Here is a 17,339-nt window from a genome sequence, read left to right as displayed (position 1 = left end):
TCAGCCAAGGTGGATGCCAGCGAGGAGGATCCTGGGGGGTTGGTAGGATGAGTGGCATCTCCTTTTGACCTTTCCTGTAATTCTTCTGGTTGGTGGTGGCTTGCTAATTCCGCATTCCTTACCAGCACCTCCTGTCGTAAAACAACTCGTGCAGATGGTTACTATGGTGCCTGGCCAGGGTGGGCGATTTCAGTCGGTGTTTCCCCTAACAAGTCTGCTCGCTGCCCCCCACCCGTCCTCCCTAACTTCTCCGGTGGTGGGCCTGGTGGATGCAGGTGAATGTAATTGTGTATGTGTGTGAATGTGTCTGTGTCCAGGGAGCCAGCTCACCCACCTGACTCACCTGTAGCTCTCACCTACACCTGGACAGCCCAGCAGTCAGGTGGATCGTGGAGCTGAAGGAAGCTACATCTGTAGGGCGGCTTGCACAGTCCTGGCAGGGACTCTGCATGTGCTGTAATAACTTGTTGTCGTTGTTCAGTCGCTCAGTCATGTCCAACTGTTTGTGACCCCATGGGCTGCAGCATGCCAGGCTTCCCAGTCCTTCACTATCTCCCAGAGTTTGCTCAAACTCATGTCCCTTGAGTCAGTAATGCCATCCAACCATCTCATTCTCTGTTGTCCCCTTCTACCTTGACCTTCAATCTTTCCCAGGATCAGGGTCTTTTCAAATGAGTCAGTTTTTCGCATCAGGTAGCAAAAGTATTGGAGCTTCAACTTCAGCATCAGTCCTTCCAGCAAATATTCAGGGTTGATTTCCTTTAGGATTGACTGGTTTGATCTCCTTTCAGTCCAAGGGACTCTCAAGAGTCTTCTCCAACATCACAGTTCAAAAGCATCAATTCAAGTCATAATTTGCTTCTTTTTTTAAAGTGAGGTTCTCAGGTTAGACAAGCTTCAGACTCCACAACATCTGGATCCTTCTTACCTGGATAAAGATTGACTTTGTGCAAATTTCACAACAACCTCCTTTGGGCAAATTGCCAGAAAGCATTCCAGTATTCTTGCCTGGAGAGTCCCATGGACAGAGGAGCCCGGAGGGCTACAAGTCCACGGGGTCACAAAGAGCTGGACAGGACTGAAGCCACCTAGCATGCATGCACCCTCTGGGGGATCCATTAGCAAAGACCCCTCCTTTTCGCATCTTCACACGGCGCTGCCTCCGCCCTGCACGCTTACATCCTGGTGGCCTGGGGCCTCCGCCAGGGAACCACCAGCCCTCCGGCAGCCCTGCTGGGCGGTCGCCCCCGGTCTTCAGTGTCACTTTATTCTACTGCATCCTGCTCCTTCATTACCCAGTGAAACAGTGAGATCCACCTATTGTCTGTGCTGTCTCTTCTGTCTGCATATTTATCTATCACCTATTTTTCAAGGCCTTCTAGTTTTCCTGCAATATAACTCTTGGACAGTATTTTCCATGCTTGATGGCTTCAGACAGAAAACAGCGAGCCATTTTTCTTTAAAGTGTTTAAATTGTTTCCAGAAGAATTCAGATAGCATACAACTTAATATTTTTGTTTTGCAGGGTAGGGGGAGATAAAATAATCTCTGTTTTACCAGACCCATCCTCCACTGCCTCCCGGCACAGAATGCGTGGCATCCCTACATCTTTGGGAGTGCATTTAGAGTTCCCCTCCACCCGCCCCAGGCACTGTTGCCTCACCGCATCCTGGTAGACTGTGGTTTCACCCAGACACGGAATTCCATTCAGCCCTGCCAGGGCATAGTGTCTACTAGGAAAAGTCCCACCAGAGTCGTGAACAGGATGAAAAGCACATGTTTTCACTTTGTTTTTGAAACAAATCAGATACTCACTCCCCCTAGCCGGCATGGGGAAGGCCACTTCCATCCTGAGAAAACAGATTTACAGGACTGGCCCCCGGGGCATTTCTGCTGGAGGAAGTGGTGAGCTGCTCAGATCGCAGCCTCGGGTCTCAGATGTCGGTTTGAATCACCCCTGCCCCACTCAAGGGTGAGGTCTGGCCACACCAGATAAATGGGCACCGTGACCCGGACCCTGGGCATCCTGGCCTCTGCTGCCCTTGGTGTTTCAGACACACGTGTCCGTTCTCACCACTGACTGCACCACCCCCCTCAGCTGGCCCCACAGGCTGGCCCAGGTGGTCCCACCGCTGGTTCCCTACCTGTGTCTTTCCGGCTGGGTTGCCAGCAGCTCTGTCTGCTGTTCATCTCTGTCCTCAAAGATGAGCCAGGCGGCGGAAGTTTAGGTTCAGTGATGCTGAAGACTCAGTGACTGTGTCACTGGTGGGGCTTTTAAAAGTTTTGTGTTGTTTTCATTGAGGTGACAGAAGTTCAGTTCAGTTCAGTCGCTCAGTTGTGTTCGACTCTTGGTGACCCCATGGACTGCAGCACGCCAGGCTTCCCTGTCCCTCACCAACTCCTGGAGCTTATTCAAACTCATGTCCATTGAGTCGGTGATGTCATCCAACCATCTCATCCTTTGTCGTCCCCTTCTCCTCCCACCTTCAATCTTTCCTAGCATCAGGGTCTTTTCCAATGAGTCAGTTCTTCTCATCAGGTGGCCAAAGCATTGGAGTTTCAGCTTCAGCATCAGTCCTTCCAATGAATATTCAGGACTGATCTCCTTTAGGATGGACTGGTTGGATCTCCTTGCAGTCCAAGGGACCCTCAAGAGTCTTCTCCAACACCACAGTTCAAAAGCATCAATTCTTCGGTGCTCAGGTTCTTTTTTGTCCAACTCTCACACCCATACATGACCGCTGGAAAAACCATAGCTTTTAACTAGATGGACCTTTGTGGGCAAAGTAATGTCTCTGCTTTTTAATATGCTGCCTAGGTTGGTCATAGCTTTTCTTCCAAGGAACAAGGGGTGACAGAGGCGGATTGTAAATCAGTTACAGCCAATCCTAGTCTGTCGGTGCCCAATTTATTTTTGACTTGAATTTTACTAATGAGTTTGCATCATTTATTTGATATATGATACTCCTTATTGGGCCAAATGAGGGGAATTCATAACTCAGGACCCTAGGGGGGCAGATAAGCACACAGCATCTACAAGTACATCCCTGAAGAGCAGTTACGGTTGTATTTGTTTATAATGAATGTATATTATAAAATATGGTCTTTAATTTCTTCTTTATAATGAATATTTGTTCTTTAATGGTACCTGCATTACAGTTTTTACCTTATGAGCTATGGGGCTTTGGTGAAGCAGATTAACAGGCCAGAAATGATCATGTCCATCCTAAGGCTCCTCTCCAGGGCTAGGACCCCGCACACCTGCAACTGCCCCCTGCCTCCACCCCTGTGTGTCTCTCATAGGCAGCCTGGTGGACGCGTCTGGCCGCATCCTGGTCCCTGGGATCTATGGGCATGTGGCTCCTGTTACAGAAGAGGAGAAGAGGGTATACGAGGCCATCGACCTGGACATGGAGGAGTACCGGAACAGCAGCCAGGTTAAGAAGTTCCTGTTTGACACCAAGGTAGGTCACGCCTCGACAGGTAATCTGAAAGAGGAATGCTGAGAACCCATGCTTTCCCAGTGCTTGGTTTGCCGTGCACTGCTGTTCTGCACATCTCAGAGCCGGGAGCATGCGCTCATGAGGGCAGGTTTCCCTTTCAGGGTCCTGTCCCAGGGTCAAGATCAGCCAGCCCTTTTCCTGGGGTCCGTCCGGCATGGGCATTGGGTGGCCTGACTCACAGCCGTGTGTTTCCAATCGGTTTATGAGACTCAACCCCATGCCAGCCTCAGCCAGTGAGTTGAGCCTCCTGTCTATTTAGAGGTTGAGATAGGCTGAGATTATTTCAGTTCCAAGATCCCTAATTGTTCTTTTTTTAAAATTTATTAAAAAAAAGACAAAACTAGAGCTTTAGGGTTTAATCTAAAAATTCTCCATCACTGCCTCAGTGTAGTAAATAAGCCCAGAGCCAAAAGCATTGGCTACTGGCAAATCTGGGCTTCCAAGGTGGTGCTAGTGGTAAAGAACCTGCCTGCCAGCGCAGGAGAGATAAGAGACATAGGTTCTATCCCTGGATTGGGAAGATCCCCTGGAGGAGGGCATGGCAATGCACTCCAGTACTCTTGCCTGGAGAATCCCACAGACAGAGTAGCTGTAGGGTCACAGAGTGGGACACGACTGAGTGACAGCACGCACACACTGGCCAATTTAGTTTTCTTTGTTTTCCCTTCTGCTTCTCCTCCTCCTTTTAAGAAACAAAAACCCGCTCGCCCCTCGCCCCTCCAGTGATGGGTCACTCTGGCTGGTTCCTGGGGAGGAACCTCCAGGGAAGGGAGGGACCCTGAACAGAAGTGGGGAGTTTATTATCATGAAGTGTATCTGTTCGCTCAGACTGGCTCTCTGGGGGCCACCGGCTTAAACGTCTGCAGATTTCTTTGATGGCTTCTGGAAAACAAAATGCATTTAGCACACAAGTGATCACTGGAATGCCTGGGGACAGAAATTTATAATTGAATCCCAGTTTTAACTGCAAACTTCAGAGCTGGCGCGATGAGGGGCTGTGGTCGGCAGAAGCGGCTCGGGCAGGTCTCGGGTCCTTGGGGAACTCCACCTGTACCTTCGTCCAGACCCGTCTCAGTAAGGAGGTGATAATTAGCTTGTCGTGAGCGGTGTCACAGACGTACAGAAACTGGTGACACAAGGATACCACTCAACCGGGTTTTAATGAAACATTTTTCTCTGTAATAAATAATTTTATCTCATAGGAGGAACTTCTAATGCACCTATGGAGGTACCCATCTCTTTCTATCCATGGGATCGAGGGTGCGTTTCATGAGCCTGGAGCCAAAACAGTCATTCCTGGCCGAGTCATAGGAAAATTCTCCATCCGTCTAGTCCCTCACATGGATATGTCTGTGGTGGAGACCCAGGTAACCGCGTGCCTAGTTCTGTGCTTCGTCCGAGTGCCGTGCACCACAGTGTAGGGGGCAGTTCAGTTGTTAGCACTGAAGTATCATTCTTTTTTCCAATAGAAAAGGGACTGGAACAAATGTCAAGAAACTGATAGAAATTTTTGTTTGGTGAAAATCTCTCTGCTCAATTATATGCAATTACATTAGTCAGATAAGCGACCATTTGTAGTTGGAGTGATGGGAAATTTTAAGATTAAATGGTAGACATGAAGGCAAGATTGGTTTTCCATCCAGATGGAGCAGCTAACTGCCTGTGGCTGGATTGAGCCGGAAAAATCTGCAGCCGCGGTCATCAGTTTGTCCGCGTTGTCTGAAATCCACTCTCTGAACGCAGCCATTTTAATGACAACGCTATCTGGCAGAGTTCAGTGTCTGAATTATCCACCAAGTGTCAGTTCGCTCAAGTTTAATGGAAAGTAGACTCTGAATAAATGCGCTCAGCAAACACCTCATCCCATCCCTTTCTGTCCCCATGTCATGTCCCTTTTATTGTTGATTGCATCCACACACTCCCTCCGTCCCCCCTTCCCTCCTCCCTCCTCTCCTCCCTCCCCTCCTCCCTCTTCCCTTCTCCCCGCCTCCCTCTGTTTTTGGACTTCCTGTCCCTCTTTCTACAACATATAGATTCCAGGAGGGCAGGGCCATCCTGCTTTTGCTCACAGCTGTGACCAGCTGGGTGCTGACCCAGCACCCAGAACGGTTCCTGCCACGGGACAGGTGTCCACTGACATCTGCTGAAGCCAAGAGTGGAAGGGTTTTTTTGTTCTGTTTTGTTTTTGCCGTGTCACATGGCATGTGGGATCTCAGTTCCCTGACCAGAGGTTGAACCCAGGCGCTCAGCAGTGAGAGCTTCGAGTCCCAACCCCTGGACCCCTGGGAGTTCCCTGGAAGGACTATTTCAGAGTCTGAAGTTACTCTCGGAGGATTTCCCTAGTAGCAGCTAACAGAGCCGAGGGAAGAGAAGGACACTGATGACAAGGCTTCTTCACAGCTTAGCTCAGAACTGCTCTCACTTCTGGGAAATTTCTAAATGTATCAGCTCAGTTCAGTTCAGTCGCTCAGTCATGTCAGACTCTTTGTGACCCCATGAATTGTAGCGCGCCAGGCCTCCCTGTCCATTACCGACTCCCGGAGTTCACCCACACCCACGTCCATTGAGTCAGTGATGCCATCCATCCATCTCATCCTCTGTCGTTCCCTTCTCCTCCTGCCCCCAATCCCTCCCAGCATCAGAGTCTTCCAATGAGTCAACTCTTCACATGAGGTGGCCAAAGTACTGGAGTTCAGCTTTAGCATTGTTCTTTCCGAAGAACACCCAGGACTGATCTCCTTTAGAATGGACTGGTTGGATCTCCTTGCAGTCCAAGCGACTCTCAAGAGTCTTCTCCAACACCACAGTTCAAAAGCATCAATTCTTTGGCACTCAGCTTTCTTCACAGTCCAACTCTCACATTCATATATGACTACTGGAAAAACCATAGCCTTGACTAGATGGAATTTTGTTGGCAAAGTAATGTGTTCCCCAAATAGTCATGAAGGTACTGATAAGTCCAAAGAGGGCAATCAGTCATCAGATGAAGTTATACTTGCATTATGTTTCATAACTAACAAAATTCCAAATAATCAGATGCTAACAGACATCGTGCTGAGGATAGGTTGGGGCGGGGCTGGACTTGGAGAGTCTAGGGGAGGAAGGGGAGTGAGACCCAGTGTTGCTTTCATTGGATGAAGCCCCCCGCTTACCCCCCAATCCTGGAGAGCCTGCTCACTCCAGGCCGGCCCTCCAGAAGACCTCAGGCAAAGCGCAAAATACTCAAATTTGTTGGGCTGAGGTTTAATTCGTTTCCTGATGAGAGATGACTGTGCATTCATAGTATGAGAGAATTACTTGAAGGTTTCTCTTACACCTGAAAATGTTACCTTTCAGGTGAAGCAGCATCTTGAATACATATTCTCCAAAAGAAACAGCTCCAACCAGATGACTGTTTCCATGGCACTGGGACTGCACCCGTGGATCGCAAATATCAGCGACCATCAGTATCTTGCAGCAAAAAGAGCCATCAAAACAGGTTGGGCTTAAGATATTTTGAGTTGCCAGTTTACCGTGGGGGGTGGTGCCTAGTGGAGCAGTGGATAAGGCAGGTGAGATTAAAGCCTCAGTGTCATCGTCCTTTTTCTATGGGCTGTATTAGCATGCACAATGCTCTGTCTCGTGAGTCTTCCCTATCATCTTTCCCATTTTACAAATAAGGCCCGAAGAGACAAAGTAATTTGCTGAAGGGCACCCAGCTATTAGTGGAAAAGCCAGCATTTAAGCTCACTAGGAGACTTGAATTTTGGGGAAAATGATGGACGTGAAAACCTCCAGTGCTCATGGAAATGATGGGAGTGTGGAAATAGCCGCTCAGTCATGTCTGACTGTTTGGGACCCCATGGACTACAGCCCACCAGGCTCCTCTGTCCATGGGATTTTCCAGGCAAGAATACTGGAGTGGGTTGCCATTTCCTTCTCCAAGAGATCTTCCTGACCCAGGAAATGATGACTAATATTTAAAAACATCCTTTTAAAGGCACAGCTGAAGCTGCATGAAAGTAAAGGAAATCCTCTGGGATTAAACATGAAGCAGCTAAGATTTAGTGGAATGAGCAAGCTGACACCAGGCTGCCCAGGAATTTGCTCTTCCTGGTCACAAGGCGCTTTGGGTATTAATGGTCTTAGGGCATCAGGAAGCAGAAAACTAGACCCTCTACATAAGGCAGGGCGTTCTCCAGGAGCCAGGCTCATCCTGGAGGGATGTGTATGTGTGTAAGCTTGACCCTCCTTGCTTGGGTTTTGGGTGAACACAGGGTCCCCCCATGAGAATGTTTACCCATGGACTCATCTTGGCATGGGTTTGGATCTCTAATTCCCACCATGTATGGTCTTGTTCTTCCAAAGCCCTAGCTGGACTGCCTGGCTGGAGCAAACAGGCCCAAGGCAGGAACATGAGCTTCCACTGAAGCAGCTTCCTGGATATGAGCTCCTTGTACAAAATCACAAAACACATGAGAAGCTCAATTCCAGCCCATCTGTATCTAAAACCAGCAGTCCTTCTCCAGAAATACGGAGTAGCTTTATTTGTAATTTCCTCCGTGGCACCTCTTTTGACTTTCATATTCACAGGATCCTGTGAGTAGTGAGCAGGGGACACGTGTCTGGGCCCTGGCTGCTGGGGGAGAAGGAATAGCCAGCCTTTTTTCAACAGGAATGGGACACTGCCAACAATTACAAAATTCGGGGCTCTCCTAAAGGCAGGGCGGCCTTGGGGGTCTGTCCAAATGTGCGATGGGAAGACGCTGACACTTGTTTATACACAGAGGGGCCTTGGGGCATGCCCCTCATGATGGCGAGATGGAACTTGGGGTCCAGACCTCCTTGGTGCCCTCACTCTCTACCAGGATGGTCAGTCCAGGGACACAGACATTAACCATCACAGGACGAGTCCAAAACTGAGAGCTACATAATCGTCCCCGCTGCCGAGTGAAGAAAAACGGAGGAAGGGTTAGGAAGATAAAGGAACTGCCACTGAAGAGAGGCGTGTGATTGAAATGTCAAGGCCTGACCTACTCTTGCAGGGAAGCTTAGGCAACTTAGGGCCCGTCTATGTTCTGGACCATTCTGCTAACAACGTCCACTGTCTTTATTCACCTTCACACCTTGCTCTGTGGATAAGGAAGTCCTGGGGCAGATTCTTTTCTGTGGTTTTGCTTTGTTTTTCATTTCTGCTCTGTCACCAGCAACTTGTCCTCTAGCCTGGAAGGTCTGAACTCATCTCTTTCTAGACCTTAGGATATCCATTAATACCACTTCCTGGAGTACCTTGCAACACCTACCGTCTTACTTGGGTTTCTTTTACCTTGGGCGTGGCGTATCTCTTCATGGCTGCTCCAGCAAAGCGCAGCCATTGCTCCTTACCTTGGATGAGGGGTATCTCCTCACTGCCGCCCTTCCTGACCTTCAACGTGGGATAGCTCCTCTAGGCCCTCCTGCGCCTGCACAGCCACGGCTCCTTGGACATGGGGTTGGTCCTCCCGGCCACCACCCCTGGCCTCAGGCGTGGGGGCATGGGCTAGCTCCTCCCTGCCGCCGCCCTTGACCTCAGATGCAGGGTAACTTCTCTCGTCGCCGCCCCTGACCTCGGAGGCTGGGTATCTCCTCTCAGCCACTGCCCTTGACCTCGGACGTGGGGTAACTCCTCTTGGCGGCCACCCTTCGGGCATGGGGTCCACCTGGCTTCTGCCCCTGACCTTGGATGTGGGGTGGCTCTTCTCAGCCGTGCTTAGCATGCCGGTTGCAGCCGCCTGTGCTTTAGCGCGCCGGTCACACAGCCTTGTCTAACTCAATGAAACTAAGCCATGCCCGTGGGGCAACCCAAGATGGGCAGGTCATGGTGGAGAGATCTGACAGAATGTGGTCCACTGGAGAAGGGAATGGCAAACCGCTTCAGTATTCTTGCCTTGAGAACCCCATGAACAGTATGAAAAGGCAAAATGATAGGATACTGAAAGAGAAACTCCCCAGGTCAGTAGGTGCCCAATATGCTACTGGAGATCAGTGGAGAAATGATTCCAGAAAGAATGAAGGGATGGAGCCAAAGCAAAAAGAATACCCAGCTGTGGATGTGACTGGTGATAGAAGCAAGGTCCAATGCTGTAAAGAGCAATATTGCATAGGAACCTGGAATGTCAGGTCCATGAATCAAGGCAAATTGGAAGTGGTCAGGCAGGAGATGGCAAGAGTGAATGTTGACATTCTAGGAATCAGCAAACTAAAATGGACTGGAATAGGTGAATTTAACTCAGATGACCATTATATCTACTACTGCGGGCAGGAATCCCTCAAAAGAAATGGAATAGCCATCATGGTCAACCAAAGAGTCCGAAATGCAGTACTTGGATGCAATCTCAAAAACGACAGAATGATCTCTGTTTGTTTCCAAGGCAAACCATTCAATATCACAGTAATCCAAGTCTATGCCCCAACCAGTAATGCTGAAGAAGCTGAAGTTGAACGGTTCTATGAAGACCTACAAGACCTTTTAGAACTAACACCCAAAAAAGATGTCCTTTTCATTATAAGGGACTGGAATACAAAGGTAGGAAGTCAGGAAACACCTTGAGTAACAGGCAAATTTGGCCTTGGAGTACGGAATGAAGCAGGGCAAAGACTAATAGAGTTTTGCCAAGAAAATGCACTGGTCATAGCAAACACCCTCTTCCAACAACACAAGAGAAGACTCTACACATGGACATCACCAGATGGTCAACACCAAAATCAGATTGATTATATTCTTTGCAGCCAAAGATGGAGAAGCTCTATACAGTCAGCAAAAACAAGACCAGGAGCTCTGACTGTGGCTCAGACCATGAACTCCTTATTGCCAAATTCAGACTTAAATTGAAGAAAGTAGGGAAAACCACTAGACCATTCAGGTATGACCTAAATCAAATCCCTTATGATTATACAGTGGAAGTGAGAAATAGATTTAAGGGACTAGATCTGATAGATAGAGTGCCTAATGAACTATGGACTGAGGTTTGTGACATTGTACAGGAGACAGGGATCAAGACCATCCCCATGGAAAAGAAATGCAAAAAAGCAAAATGGCTGTCTGGGGAGGCCTTACAAATAGCTGTGAAAAGAAGAGAAGTGAAAAGCAAAGGAGAAAAGGAAAGATATAAGCATCTGAATGCAGAGTTCCAAAGAATAGCAAGAAGAGATAAGAAAGCCTTCCTCAGTGATTAATGCAAAGAAATAGAGGAAAACAACAGAATGGGAAAGACCAGAGGTCTCTTCAAGAAAATCAGAGATACCAAAGGAACATTTCATGCAAAAATGGGCTCGATAAAGGACAGAAATGGTATGGACCTAACAGAAGCAGAAGATATTAAGAAGAGATGGCAAGAATACACAGAAGAACTGTACAAAAAAGAGCTTCAAGACCCAGATAATCATGATGGTGTGATCATTGACCTAGAGCCAGACATCCTGGAATGTGAAGTCAAGTGGGCCTTAGAAAGCATCACCACGAACAAAGCTAGTGAAGGTGATGGAATTCCAGTTGAGCTATTCCAAATCCTGCAAGATGATGCTGTGAAAGTGCTGCACTCAATATGCCAGCACATTTGGAAAACTCAGCAGTGGCCACAGAACTGGAAAAGGTCCGTTTTCATTCCAATCCCAAAGAAAGGCAATGCCAAAGAATGCTCAAACTACCACACAATTGCACTCATCTCACACGCTAGTAAAGTAATGCTCAAAATTCTCCAAGCCAGGCTTCAGCAATATGTGAACTGTGAACTTCCTGATGTGCAAGCTGGTTTTAGAAAAGGCAGAGGAACCAGAGATCAAATTACCAACATCCACTGGATCATGGAAAAAGCAAGAGAGTTCCAGAAAAACATCTATTTCTGCTTTATTGACCATGCTAAAGCCTTTGACTGTGTGGATCACAATAAACTGTGGAAAATTCTGAAAGAGATGGGAATACCAGACCACCTGATCTGCCTCTTGAGAAATTTGTATGCAGGTCAGGAAGCAACAGTTAGAACTGGACATGGAACAACAGACTGGTTCTAAATAGGAAAAGGAGTACGTCAAGGCTGTATATTGTCACCCTGTTTATATAACTTATATGCAGAGTACATCATGAGAAATGCTGGACTGGAAGAAGCACAAGCTGGAATCAAGATTGCCGGGAGAAATATCAATAACCTCAGATGTGCAGATGACACCACCCTTATGGCAGAAAGTGAAGAGGATCTAAAAAGCCTCCTGATGAAAGTGAAAGAAGAGAGTGAAAAAGTGGGCTTAAAGCTCAACATTCAGAAAAAGAAGATCATGGCATCTGGTCCCATCACTTCATGGGAAATAGATGGGGAAACAGTGCAAACAGTGTCAGACTTTATTTTTCTGGGCTCCAAAATCACTGCAGATGGTGACTGCAGCCATGAAATTAAAAGACGCTTACCTCTTGGAAGGAAAGTTATGACCAACCTAGATAGCATATTCAAAAGCAGAGACATTACTTTGCCAACAAAGGTCTGTCTAGTCAAGGCTGTGGTTTTTCCTGTGGTCATGTATGGATGTGAGAATTGGACTGTGAAGAAGGCTGAGCGCCGAAGAATTGATGCTTTTGAACTGTGGTGTTGGAGAAGACTCTTGAGAGTCCCTTGGACTGCAAGGAGATCCAACCAGTCCATTCTGAAGGAGATCAGCCCTGGGATTTCTTTGGAAGGAATGATGCTGAAGCTGAAACTCCAGTACTTTGGCCACCTCATGCAAAGAGTTGACTTATTGGAAAAGACCCTGATGCTGGGAGGGATTGGGGGCAAGAGGAGAAGGGGACGACAGAGGATGAGATGGCTGGATGGCATCACTGACTCGATGGACGTGAGTCTGAGTGAACTCCGGGAGTTGGTGATGGACAGGGAGGCCTGGCGTGCTGCGATTCATGGGGTTGCAAAGAGTCGGACACGACTGAGGGACTGATCTGATCTGATCTGATCTGGAGTACCTTGAAAGTTGAGTACACAAACACTGAGATATTCAGGTAATAGTTAAGTACAGCTATTTATTTATATGTTGATTACAAATAAAAATAAAAACAAAAGAAGTCCCACTTTCCCAATAGTTAATTCATGTAGCAACAATAAAAGTGGGTACACAATCTCATGGTACTCCTGCTAAAAATACATGACTTTTTCCGATCATGAGAAAGCATCAGACAAAGTTAATCAGGAGGACATTTTATACAGCAACCGATCAGCACTGTACAAGAGGGTCCGGTTCAGAGAGGAACAAATCTGTCACAAGCCAGAGGGGACTCAAAAGTGATGACAAAATGCATTGTGGGAGTCTGGGCTCAACCTGGAACAAAAAAAGGGGAAACGTGGTATAATTCCCTTCCGGCCTGAGTCTAGCTATTAATAACAATGTTACCCCAATGTTAATTTCCTATTGTTGATAAATACACAGTGGTTGTATGTTAATGTTAGGAAAAGTAAAGGATATATGGGAACTAGGTACTAATTTTTGCAACTTCTCTGTAAGTATAAAATTAGTTCAAAATAAAAACCATTTAAAATACATTAAAATTTTTTTCAACACTTATTTATTTTGGGCTGTGCTGGGTGTTTGTTGCTGCTAGGACTACCCTCTAGTTGCGGTGGGAGGGCTGTGCACTGTGGCAGCTTCTCCCATGGTGGAGAATGAGCTCCAGGTGAGCGGGGTCTAAAGCAGAGGCTCGGTAGTTGTGGTCTCCGGGCCTAGTTGCTCTGTGGCACGTGGGATCTTCCTGTACCAGGCACTGAACGTGTGTTTCCTGCATTGGCAGGCGGATTGTCTTTACCACTGAGCCCCCGGGGAAGCCCCTAAAATATATATATATTTTAAGTACATAACTGTAAGGAAGACAACTGTGGTTTTCTTCTTGACTCTTTTGATGATTTTAGAATGTACATTATGTGGAATCAAGAAGCTTTTTATCCCAAATATCAAATTTTTAATGATTTTTTTTTTTTTTTTAAGGAAAGACAAAGTAAGCAGTACATTCGAGAAGATTACTTGGGGTGGTCTCGCCATTGTTTTATTCAATGCCTGCCTGTCCTGCATTTCAGTGTTTGGGACAGAGCCAGATATGATCCGGGATGGGTCAACCATACCCATCGCCAAGATCCTTCAGGACACCACCCAGAAGAGTGTGATAATGCTGCCGCTGGGCGCTGTGGATGACGGAGAGCACTCTCAGAATGAGAAGATCAACAGGTGAGTGGACCCCGTGGGTGCTGGTGGCTCCCTGCACAAGCCGGGGGTCTCCACACTGCTGACCCCAGACAGGCTGCATCCTCTGGTTCAAATGTGCATCATCAAGGCTTCCTGTTTAAATTATAGACCCCTTTTCCTCTGTCATTTGAGCAGGAGTAACAGTGTCTCTTATTTCTTTTGTTAGGTGGAACTACATAGAGGGATCCAAATTATTTGCTGCCTTTTTCCTAGAGATGGCAAAGCTGCATTCATCATGGTAGGAACCTTCCAGTGTCGGTCTTAATTGCTAAGAGATTCCCCTCTCACATGACCCTGGGCAAGAACAGAATCTACATATCCAGAGAGTTTTGCTCTTGAAAATAATGTTTCCCCTCCCGTTTTAGAGTGTCCCTGGACTTTTGGACCAGTAATAAAGTATCTCTGAGGCACAGACGGTGGACATGGTTTAATGTCGCTGCTGCACGCCTTTCTGAAGTCACAGCCACCTTGGACAAGTTGCTTTCCCACGCCCTGCTGCAGCCCTCTCTGGCTTGGGCTTGCGGTGCCCTTCAGGGCGAAGACAAGCCTCTGACTACGTTCTCTGCTTGCAGTTCCATTGGTGTAGTCCCGGTTTGTGTTCCGGGCCGCTAAGTGCTCAAGAGACACAATCATTCCACCCACCGACTGTCCATCCTATGTCACCCTTGCTCTTACCATACGTCTTTCTCTTGTTGATAAATGTGTTGGTCTCCTGCATTGACTACTATGATTCTCCTGTGGGTTCCCCGTGAGAGGAGTTACTAAAACGTGTTCATGTGCTAAGCTGCTTCAGTTGTGTCCAACTCCTTGCTACCCCATGGACTGTAGCCCACCAGGCTCCTCATCCATGTGATTTTCCCAGGCAAGAATACTGGTGAAAGTGAGTTACTCAGTCATGTCTGACTCTTTTTGACCCCATGGACTGTATAGTCCACAGAATTCTCCAGGTCAGGATACTGGAGTGGGTAGCCGTTCCCTCTCCAGGGGATCTTCCCAACCCAGCGCTCGAATCCAGGTCTCCCAAATTGCAGGCAGATTCTTTACCAGCTGAGCCACCAGGGAAGCCAAAAAATAAGAGAGTCTCAGGTGGGTTGTAAATAACACACCACGCTACCTTCCCCTAGAGCAGGGAGAGGTGACCTAAGAATACTGGAGTGATTGCCATTTCCTCCTCCAGGGGATCTTCCAGACCCAGGAATCAAACCCACGTATCTTATGCCTCCTACACTGGCAGGAGGTTCTTTACCATAGCGCCATCTGGGAAGCTCAACTACAGCATGGTACCACCTTAACCTCGTTCCCCTTTTCCTTCTTCAAAACTGCTGAGATGGAAATGATCAGTGGGATCATGCCCCCTGGGATTCCTTGGGTGAAGACGAGTGTGTTTGAAATTCTGAGCCTCTTTACCTGATGCCAGCTTGCTGCCCCTCTTGCATCCCGATCTTCCTTCCTGCCCCTCCAATAAAGGCCTGCCTTCTCTTCAGCATCTGTGCACATGTGAATTTGCCACCGCAGAATTCATCCTGATAGGATTTTTCTCACCCAGCTGGAACTTTACTCAATGACTACATCTAAATTGCTCAAAGCTCTTAATAGCATCAGTTTTAGATAGAGAACTAATCAACCCTGACATCAGTAACACAGTCTAAATTTAAATCCATCAGCCAATGCATTAATCATTAATCATTTCAGTTAACCATCTTGTTTGGCTTGATTGGATTTGATGGTGTAAACAAACAAAAAAATTGCAATTTTTCTACAGTCAAGCATATGTAAACAAGCCGATTTAATCTTTATAAATTCATTATTTAAATCACATTGAGAAGGATTTAAGGGTTTATTAAAAAATGTTTCTCTTATAATTCTAAATAAAAAATAAGCATAACACATCTCACTGCTTCATGGGTTCTTGAAATGTCAGTTTTAAAACTTCTGCCCCTCATTTTGGAGAAGGCAATGGCACCCCACTCCAGTACTCCTGCCTGGAAAATCCCATGGATGGAGGAGCCTGGTAGGCTGCAGTCCATGGGGTCGCTATGAGTCGGATACAACTGAGCGACTTCACTTTCACTTTTCACTTTCATGCATTGGAGAAGGAAATGGCAACCCACTCCAGTACTCTTGCCTGGAGAATCCCAGGGATGGGGGAGCCTGGTGGGCTGCCATCTATGGGGTTGCACAGAGTCGGACATGACTGAAGTGCCTTAGCAGCAGTAGCAGCTGCTCATGTAACATGGCTGGACCCAAGGGCCAGTAATTCAGCCTGTCCTGACCCGCATCACAGATGTGGGACCCAGGTGAGGCGCTGGGCGGGAGCACTCTTCCTCTGATGCTACTGCTGCTGCTTGAGGACATTTAAATGCTAATTGTTGGGACTTCCTGTGGGTCCAGTGGGTAGGACGCCCACTCCCAACGCAGGGGACCTGGGTTTGACCCCTGGTCAGGGAACTAGATCTCACATGCCATGATGAAGGCCCAGCACAGCCAAATAAAGACAAATAAATTAAAAAAAATTATTGCTAGCTGTTAAGGACTGGCAGGTGTTTGATATTCTTTCCTATTAAGCTTGGTTTATGCTCACCAGTTTACACTGTGTCTTCTAACACCTTGGATTTTGTGGGACCTACCTGGTGTATTTCACAGAGTTCCCAACAACTAAATATACAAGAAGTTTATGATGGCAATTTGTGTTTTGTAAAAATATTTAAAAATGTATCACAGCTACACTGGGTCTCCGCTGCTGTGCATGGGCCTGCTGTCTCTGAGGTACTCATCTCTGTACTTCACGGGTCCAGCGCAGTGCACTGCATACAGTAGGTGCTCAGTATTGCTTGCTGACATCGTCTTCTGGTTCTGCAGCTGCATTTTTGGGTTGTCCCTGGCCTGGACTTCTATTTTCATGCTCTCTGCCTCATGTTGTTCCTAGGTGAAACTGACTCTGGGGCAGCTAGTACTGGGGAAAGCACACGAAACAAGTCACGCTGGGGTGTTGCTGCTGTCAGCTCCTGTGTCTCCCGGGCTGCACTGGAGTCAGTGCATGGGGCCACACACCAGCTGCCCATGAGCCCCTCACGGCTCCCGTCACCGTGTTCCATGTGGCCTCGTTCTAAGCACTTCTGAATCGGATGGTCAGCGTCTCAGAGTCAGCAGACCTCACTCGAATGATGTCTCTTGAGCAATCAGAAGGTTGGGTAATGCTGCCCTGCGTTTCCTGCAGGGTTGACGGCCCACTGAGCTGAGGAAGAAGGTTGTGCTAAGCACAGAATGCTCAACAGAACATGTGCTCCACGATTCCCAAAAGTGGAGTAAGAAGGAAGCTCAGATAACGCAACTGTGCTTGGCTTCTCTCTTCTACTGACAGCTACTCTCACTTAAAAAACAAGCCCCCAAGCAAATTCCATTTTATGACAGGTCCAAGTGATTTTTAAATACTATTTTAAATATTTAGTGTTATATCTAGTGAATGCCACCTGGCCATTAATTTTCAAATTTTGTTTCAAGTTTGGATATTAACTGAAAATGTAATAGCTAGAGTTAAATAATGATTTGAGGTCTTGACTCTGTTAAGATGGAATATGCCGGGGTCCAGCCCCGGTGGATCTA

General features: G+C 47.3%; 1 protein-coding gene across 3 annotated transcripts in view; it reads left to right on the top strand.

Annotated features, from left to right (window-relative positions):
* CNDP1 (carnosine dipeptidase 1) overlaps positions 1–15,222 on the top strand; it is a 29,331-nt gene extending 14,109 nt beyond the window's left edge. For 2 of the 3 annotated variants that reach the window (XM_027526100.1, XM_027526102.1), the window contains exons 8-12: positions 3,304–3,464; positions 4,706–4,870; positions 6,840–6,981; positions 13,571–13,718; positions 13,903–15,222. In XM_027526100.1, the coding sequence (XP_027381901.1) occupies positions 3,304–3,464; positions 4,706–4,870; positions 6,840–6,981; positions 13,571–13,718; positions 13,903–13,978 (692 nt within the window). In that variant the 3' untranslated portion in view covers positions 13,979–15,222. The remainder of the gene's footprint in view (positions 1–3,303; positions 3,465–4,705; positions 4,871–6,839; positions 6,982–13,570; positions 13,719–13,902) is intronic. The other variant, XM_027526101.1, reaches the window with a different exon arrangement.
* Positions 15,223–17,339: the final 2,117 nt, after the last annotated feature.

Source organism: Bos indicus x Bos taurus, chromosome 24, assembly GCF_003369695.1.
Source record: "Bos indicus x Bos taurus breed Angus x Brahman F1 hybrid chromosome 24, Bos_hybrid_MaternalHap_v2.0, whole genome shotgun sequence".
NCBI lineage: Eukaryota > Metazoa > Chordata > Mammalia > Artiodactyla > Bovidae > Bos > Bos indicus x Bos taurus.
Note: the sequence above shows the minus strand (reverse complement) of the source record. Positions and strands in the feature narration are given on the sequence as shown.